This window comes from Helobdella robusta (assembly GCF_000326865.2).
Source record: "Helobdella robusta unplaced genomic scaffold HELROscaffold_234, whole genome shotgun sequence".
NCBI classification, from domain to species: Eukaryota; Metazoa; Annelida; class Clitellata; order Rhynchobdellida; family Glossiphoniidae; genus Helobdella; species Helobdella robusta.
Window position 1 is genome coordinate 6,347 of NW_008704237.1, and position 8,782 is coordinate 15,128.

The following is an 8,782-nucleotide window of genomic DNA, read 5'->3' on the forward strand; positions in this document are numbered from 1 at the left end:
CAACTAAGGCTCTATCTAAATTCTAGTATATGATGACCATGATCAATATTTCCCAAAAGTGGTGAATTTTGCAACATATAAACTCTATTACATGATTTAGATGAAATTAAATCAAAAACATTTGTTAATAAACCTGATTCATTTGGTGTTGTGACATTTCTAATATTTTCTTCATTCCACTTTATCATATTAAAATTTTAATCAACACATATTAACATACCACTAAATTTATTATTTGTTATATATTTCGTTGCTTTATCAATAAATTTTATTATATTATTACAATAACTTAAGTCACTGTCCCCAGTGCGATATATACATCCACACAAAATTGATTCATCACCTACCTCAACTGAGCACCAAATTTGTTCAATATTTCCATTATTTAAAAATGCTTTTTTTTAATATGGTTTAATAATACACACACCTCCACCTCGGCCATGATTCCTGTCTTGCCTAAATATAGAATAACCTGAAATGCTGGTTGCTGAAGTATCTGTCCACTGTGTTTCACATATCATTAAAATATCTTGTTTTTTATTTTCTATTTCAATAATTAAATCATTGTATTTATTGTTCAGTGATGTGTGATTGGTGTACCGACAAGACAAAAACTTCTCTCTTCTTTTGTTTTAGACTCGTTTGTTGTTGTATATTGCAACAACTTTGTTTCCTCAAACACCATATTAAAAGGGATTATTCAGTTTGTTAATTTTGTTTACCTCTTCAATTTTTTCATTTTTCTCTTTAATTAGCTCTTAGGATAGTTTTTTTTTATGATTCATTCAGATCTGGTGAAATAAAGATTTTTTTGAATTTTTCAGAATTCTTTTACTTATTTCTTGCCATTTGGATTACTTCCTTTTGCACTGTTTTATCTTTAAACTCCACTAAAATAAGGGTTGTTACCTCATTTGATTTAGACTTGAATCTAGCAATATTCAAAATGTTAACTTTGTCAACATTCAACTCACTAGAAACATCTTTTTCAATTGCCTTGTCTTGAATCTTTCGGCTTTCGATGTTACTTTCTTTCGATAGAGGATAGAGGTATTCCAAAAATTACTACATTTTTTTTCTTTATCTTTATTTACGGCAACAATTGCATTCACAACATTAATTTCCTCTTCTTCACTTTTTTTCTTGTCATTTTTAACTCCAGACAGCCAGTCTATGTCTTTTTTTGAGGTTTCTTTGTCTATCATTTTGTCTTTTTCTTTGTTCTCTAGTTCATCAATTTTTGATTCAAGCTGTAAAATTCTTTTTTTCAACGCCAAATTTTCGCATGTTACGAGCGATAATTTGGAATCCAAATCGTCCGTTTTCGTTTCTAATTGGACATTCATCAACCTTATATATGCACGTATATATATATGTACATGTCTGAGTGTGTATGTATGTGTACAATAGTATGTGTATATGTGTTTCAAAAAATTGGTTTTAATTTTTTGAACTTTTATATTATTCCTTATTTATCTTAGTATAAAATTTAAATTTGTTTATCACATTTTCAAGAGTTGTTCTTTTGGAATATTTTAATCAGTTTATTAATAATTCTATTAATTAATCAATTTAATTAAATCAATTAATTATTTTTATTTTTAATTAATTAATTAATTTAAAAAAATTTTGAACTCTTTTGTAAATTTTTGATTTTATAATAGACGAGACTACCTGCTACATTGAAAAAATAAAAATAATTTTGCTAGTACAAAGAATATGCAATCCATCCTTATTTTAAATGCAATACTACTTTGCAAGTAGAAGTCAATCCATCAGTATGCAGCGGTTGTAATGATCCTATGACATGCTATGAAATGGATGTGCACTTAATCTATAAAAGTATTATTTATGGATTTTTTAATACTTTGTTGTTTGAGTATGAGTGTCTATGAGAAGATAGTTTCTCATATGTTTTACTTGCAAGGGAATGATGGAAAAGTTATTTAGAAATTACTGAAATTATTGATGTTGATGCGTCAATAATCAATCTATTTTAATTTAAAGTTTTTTGCAATTTTTGGGTTTAATTCGAAATTTGTCGACGAGCCAAAGTATTTAAAAGCGGGACAGAGGATAAGATGAACATGAACATTATTTCGATTCCGTAGTTTATTTGAAATATATTTTTGTTAAAAGTTAACAATCTACAGCTTATTGGCTGCCTGAATGTTGAGTTTTTGTATGAAAAAGATAAAGACACGGAGCTGGAGACCTGTGCTTCAAATTGCAGTACAGGGATACTTGCTGTGGTAGCATTATTTTCAAAAATGACAATTCTAATCACTCACTTATCATCATTATCTAGTTACTCAAAATACTTTTCCTCCTATTTTGAAATAATTTATATTGAATATTCTGAAGCAGTATTGTTAACCTTTGATTTAATATTGGTTCCATAAATACTATCAGCAATATTAATATTCATTCAGGATTATCGCTCATGCAGATGCGCTAAAAGTTACAGTAACGTCATTGCCAGAAAAAAATGTCTGAAATGTCCTGTATATTATACTGAAGTAGTAGCATGTAGGGAGGAAAAGATTTTTGCGGTGTTTCTATGTAATGAAATAATCATTTTTTCATAATTTTAAACGAAATAAGAATAAAAAAATTGATGAATGAAAGCTGGCATGGAATTTTAATAAATTAATAAACTGCTGGGTGGCTTCTTATGAGTGGTTGAAAAAAAATGAATCTAAATTTTGCTAGAAAAAATTAACAAATTATAAAAATGTTACTTGTTAAATTTTACAGACCCTTTAACAACGACTTCTACAACAACAATTACCACAACCACAAATACAACATCCACAACTACAACAACAATTACAATCACCATAACTACAACCACCACAACTACAACCACCGACAAAAATGAAACCACGACTAAGAATGCAAACATGGAAAGTCCACAAGACTTTAACAACGCTGATAATGAATCAACATTGGAATTTTCAGTTTCAACAATTTGCTTGATAGAAACAATTTTGTTGACGTCTACTCCAACTATGTCAACAATTATATCAAAAACAACAACAACCTCAGTTGCAGTAACAACATCAGTTTTGACATCATCAACAGTGTCAATGCTTGTACAAACAACAACAAACATCGATTTCAATTCAACACGCAAGAACCATACGCGGGCTAGTAAAGCGGACACAACGGTCCTTACTACGAATCAAAAAATTGCAATTGCAGCTGGAACAACTTCTGCGGTTGTCACTACTCTTGGTTTAGGACTTGTTTTTATGAAAAGGTTATTTAATTTCTTTCAGATTTTATTATTTACCGAGTTGTTGGCTGGATTATCTCGTGTGCATTTATCGTTTTCTGAAACTATTCTAAAAAACTGAAAAGGCATGTTATTTTAAATAAAAAATTAGTTTTACCAATATTAGTTTTTTTCAGTGCTTTTTGCAAAATGTTTCTTACTCAACTTGTTTGTCTCATTAGAAATAACAAAACACTCATTGAACCGACTAGATAAAAAACACTTTTAAAAAGTTTACAAGATAAACAAAGTTGAATCAAAGTTGGAAAAAGTTTGGTGAGTTACTTTGTGAAAAATCAGGCCAATGTTATGTTCTTCTTTAGATTAGTTGAGTTACTATTATGAATAAGGCTGCATATGACGTACAGAAATTTCAATTGTTATATGGGTTGCATGAAATGGCATCGATAGAAATAGTATTTTCAAATTCGGTTTGAATTAAAATTGAATTAAAGTTCTTGTCTGGTCCTGATGGTGGAAATCATAAAACGCACAAGCATGTCTACAATCGCACAATACGTGCAAATATCGCGCTGAGAACAATTCTGTGACACTCACCAACTAAATTATCTTGAAAATTGTGACTTGATGTTTCATAGTTTGTTAATAAATCATTCAATGATATCGGTGTGTTTTTTTGCAGGGGAAAATGAATTCATTTCTTTCGTATCAGTACTCTTTAATTGAAAAAAAAGTATTTTACACGATATTGTCCATCACAGAGATAGAGAGGCCAGTCTGATGATGTTCAGATTAAGTGAAAGTCCTGACGACAAGGCAAGGGTTTGTAAAACTATTGATCACTTGACCGGAGACGAGTGGGGTGAGAAGAACATACTGAAGATGATGCGGCTCGGCAAAAAATGTAACAGTACTGTTAGGTCAATTTTCATAAAATTCAACGATGTCGGGGTTGAAACGCTGGTCTTCAAAAACATTCAAAATATGGAGTCAAGTGATAAAGACTTGGCTAGTGCCAGGTTGACTCACGATCTTAGTAATGATCAGAGAATTGAACTTAAGAAGTTACTAAATGAGGCTAAAGATATGGAGGTGGAATGCAAGAAGGGTTTTTTTATACCGTTTAAGAGGTGGGAAGGTGAAAAATAGTGTGGTTTCCAGCAAACAAAAAATCAAATTAATCAATGGTAGAATTGGCTCTAACTACAGTCTTTCTAAGCTGGTTAAAAACAATTCTTTCTTGCATGATGGTGAATTCAACGGTGGAAGACTAGTAAACAGTGTCAGATTTGGATTGTTGAATGTGAGGTCAATTGGGTCAAAAGTGAACGGTATTTGGGGGCTTATATGTAATGGTTTAAATGTTTTGGTGCTTACTGAAACGTGATATGGTACAGCTGGTAACAATTCCGGCCGATTAGCGATGCCACCGGAGATTGGTTTGTTGACAATGTTAGGAAGCATGACCCTGGTCATGAAGGGCTTATTATATATTTTTGCAAAGATTTCAGGTACAAAATTGCCTAGAAATGAAATCGACAGATATAATTGTAAGGTTTTGCCCAGGCTTTATTTCTTAATAATAATAATAAATGCATGATGGAGATTGGTCATTGGATGTCAAAATAACTCATTAAAGTTGAACCAATGCAAGACTCAGTTTTTTCCAGTTGATAAAGATGAACATTAATGCCATTAAAATAGGAGATGTCAATATATCTTTCAGTACAACAGCTTCCAATCTTGGGGTTCTTCTTGATAGCCAACTGTCCATGAAGGACTACATCAAAATGCTATTTGTCTCTTGTATTACGCACTTAAAAAATTTATTTCCATTTAGATTGTTGTTGGACAGACCAACAATGGAGGGTTTAGTCCATGTTTTCATATCAACACGGTTGGATTACTGTAATATATAAAAATATTCTTCAAAATTTTCTCTATCAAATGAAATTAAATTTAAACTAAATACTCGATTTTAAACTATGAAATTAAGAAAAATTACGGAGCAAATCAAAATGCGACCTGCACATGCTACCGATGAGCGATAAGCGGTAATAGCTTGTTTTATGGTCTGCCTACAAAGTCAATTGCGATTATTTAGTCAGTTCAAAATAGGACTGCAAAACTTGTAGCCGGTAAATTGAAATTTGACCGTGTGACGCCAATTTTGCATGAACTGCACTGGATGAAGGTTGAAAAAAGAATTATATTCAAGATCGCGGTAATCGTATGCAGATTGTTAAATGGGTTGCCAGACAAATTTTCTGAAAAAAAAATCTGCTCCAAGTTCGCATCTACGGTCGGATTATATGAATTGCTGGTGGTTCCGGTAAGACGATTGCGGTTTGCTTCGAGAGATATTGCTGTTGCTGGTCCGACCATCTGGAACAGCCTACCGGCATTGATGAGAGTTGAAATTTGTCTTTCTTTGTTCAAAAAAAAATTGAAAACATTTTTATTTTTCGCTTGAATATGTTTATGCTTGTATACATTTAGTTTATGTGTAGCAACAATTTTGTTTTATGTATTGTTATGGTGATATTGGGCATGCTTATTTATTTATTTATTTGTGACAATTACACGCAGTAATAATTTTGTTAAATTATTTTGATAGTGCCTTTGGAAGGTTTTAATTGGCGCTATATAAATTTTTTTTAATAATAATAATAATAATACTGTCTCGTGATATAGTACGTATTAAGATTAGTTTGGGGTAGTGATATTGTAATTGATATTATAATAAATTTTTTTGAATTGTATCGTACCGTTTTTCATTATATTAATAATTATTAATATTAAGAACCGTTAAGTAGTGTAATATTAATTAGTAATATTAAGAATCGTTAAAAGAAGTGTTTAGTAGCGTTATATTAACACTTTAAAGCATAACATGGGCTGTTACCGACTCGAGCACATACTTCTAGGCCTACAATATTTTTATTTATGAATTATATACTTTTTCCTCCTATGAATTCCACAAAAGTAACTATTTCTACGAATTAGTTCTAAAAAATTTTCAAATTTTCAATTATCCTGATGACGTTAGAGAAAAGGTGACTAGAAGTCAAAAATTGTAGAGGGTCGTTAATGATCCATCTTATATAATAATGGTTGCATTTTGTTTATTTTATTATAAAACATTATTTAAACTTATATAAGTTAAATATGTTATTCATTTAATTTTTAATTAGTAATATTAAGAACCGTCTGTAAAACTGTTTGTAGCGTAATATTAATAGCAATATTAAAGAACCATTTAGTAGTGTAATATTAATTAGTAATATTAAAAACNCGTTTTGTTGCTGGTCAACAATATTACCTAATATCGAACTGAACCGTGGATATGAAGATTTTATCCTCATTTGACTATCGAACTGTTGATTTAATTTCTGTTATGCTTTTCGGTTATAGAAAGGAAATATCTAAAGGGGCCTGGTGTTGTTTTATGTTGGAATAATAATTATCTCCGAAAGTAATCCGTGACAGTGAGGCAATGTTTTGAAAACAAAGATACTAAATGTAGGTAACTCATAAGGATTTAGAAAAATTGGACTGTATCTCATTTACTAATTAATATATGTGCAGACAAAAAATAGCTATAAGGCAATAATTTCTTACTCTCTTTCGCTGATAATTGTAACAATAAAGTTTATTGATGAAAAATTTAAAACAAAAAGTAGTGAATTGATTTTCAAAAAAATATTTTGTCAGTTTTTTAAAAATAACAAATGTATAAAAACAAATAACATTTAATTGCAGGAAATTTGGCAACATGGGCAATGTTTTGAGTAATGCGGCATTGGTAATGAACAGGGCATCAATGGTGATGGAAAGCGGAGGATTAGAACACGCCTCAACCAATTTGGAGGACATGAAAAAAAATGAAAGAAGAAATAAAACAGGACAGAAGTCCAAAGAAAACGGTTCTTTGCTAACTTGTTTTATTTTTGCTTGTCACAATGGAGTAAACTCCATTAGAGGTTTGTTAACAGCTGAGGTTATCGAGACTAGTACCACAATAGGGAATTATTTGGTTACGAAAGAAATTATTTTACAAATTGACCCAAAGAAAAACAAACCCATCGGATCAGAAATTACTATAAAGTTGATGGAAAATCAATATGAAGACTACAAGCATAAATTCTCAAAGAAATTTATAAAAAAATATACATTAGTTTTGGAAAATTTAAGAGTAAACAACAGAAAACAGTGCAAGAACCAGTGTAACTGCGCAAAAAAACTATCTGATTTTATCAGTACAATAAACAGAGTTAAAAATCCACAACATCAAACAAACGACATCTCGTCCAAATCAGGGAAACCAAATCCAAGTACAACTCCGAAACAAACTGATTTGATGTTGAACAAGAAAATAGGAAATCCAAAAGTTGGACTTTCCTTGTCACATTCTCAATTTAACAGCAAAAATTTACAAGAAGTATCAAAAACAAATCAACAAACGCTAATAAGTAAGCCACAACAAGGAATAAATCAACCAAAACCAACACCCAACACAACCAGCCAAATCACTAAATCAACTACATCAAAATCAAACATCCAAATGGTCACTCCAAGCTCAACAAAAGCTACCAACATAACAACTACCGCAACAACTACCGCAACGACTGCAATAACCAACGCGACAACTACTGCCACAACGAAAACTACAGACGCAAAAACAACCGCAACAACAACCGCAAAAACTAACGCAACAAGGACCCCAACCCACACAACAAATCAACAATTTCCACAAAGACCGAAACAATAATCCCAACAAATGCATCCCAAATAACATAAATTATTTGGTGACAATAACAAGAAGCAATTTTCGTCATTATTACTTATATTGTCATTATGAATATTACTACTATTATTTTTATCATTATTAAGTTAAATTTAACTTCAAGTAATATCAGGTTTATTAGCTATGGATTACAAATAAAATTCCAGACATATCAAAGTGTATTGAATTTTTTAACTGCATAAAATGAGTATGTCCTGTAAAGAATTCTATTTCTTTGGTGTTCTTAACGCGTACGCATCAATAAATCTAAAGATTTTTCAACTTCATTGCGATATGGGCGGGGATTATGATTCTAACGAAACATCAAAGTAAAATGCCAACGGTTTATTTAGCTTAACTTTATTTTGATTTCATGATTGAAATTAAACGAAAAACATCCATATGTTGGCCTGTATGTTGTCCATGTGGAAAGGATTCTGGTAAAAAATTTATCGGCTTTGTGATGATCATTTTATGCTTTATAATGTAATGTGTAGACCGACAACAACAATGCTGAATATTTAACATAGGCGACAAGATGGGGCAGTGGGTAAAGTGTCAGGTGCTGCTGTTGCAGTGACCGTTTTCAAAAGCAGTAAAATCCACGCTCATTATTCTTTCGTAATCACACGCACTGTTTGAGCATACCTCGCAGGAAAATCTGTAAAAAAATTTTTGAGAGGTTTGATTATCTAATTACTTATTTAAGAAAATTAATTAAAAGTTTTATTATTAAAACCTAATTAATAAAAACTGCT

General features: G+C 30.9%; 3 protein-coding genes across 3 annotated transcripts in view; 2 read left to right on the top strand and 1 right to left on the bottom strand.

Annotated features, from left to right (window-relative positions):
• The window catches only part of HELRODRAFT_184235 (hypothetical protein), a gene marked incomplete at both ends in the record, with an annotated part of 4,036 nt that extends 3,594 nt beyond the window's left edge, over positions 1-442 (bottom strand). Inside the window, one exon of the mRNA XM_009019161.1 lies at positions 428-442. Within this exon, the coding sequence (XP_009017409.1) occupies positions 428-442 (15 nt within the window). The remainder of the gene's footprint in view (positions 1-427) is intronic.
• Positions 443-1,881: 1,439 nt separating this feature from the next.
• HELRODRAFT_184236 (hypothetical protein) lies at positions 1,882-5,157 on the top strand (the record flags this gene model as incomplete). Its single annotated transcript, XM_009019162.1, has 6 exons — positions 1,882-1,941; positions 2,154-2,252; positions 3,138-3,262; positions 4,000-4,376; positions 4,636-4,749; positions 4,943-5,157. The coding sequence occupies 6 exons, from the start codon at positions 1,882-1,884 to the stop codon at positions 5,155-5,157; spliced, it is 990 nt and encodes a 329-aa protein (XP_009017410.1).
• Positions 5,158-7,013: 1,856 nt separating this feature from the next.
• Positions 7,014-8,009, top strand: HELRODRAFT_184237 (hypothetical protein; the record flags this gene model as incomplete). Its single annotated transcript, XM_009019163.1, has 1 exon — positions 7,014-8,009. One exon carries the CDS (start codon positions 7,014-7,016, stop codon positions 8,007-8,009), a length of 996 nt encoding a protein of 331 aa, XP_009017411.1.
• Positions 8,010-8,782: the final 773 nt, after the last annotated feature.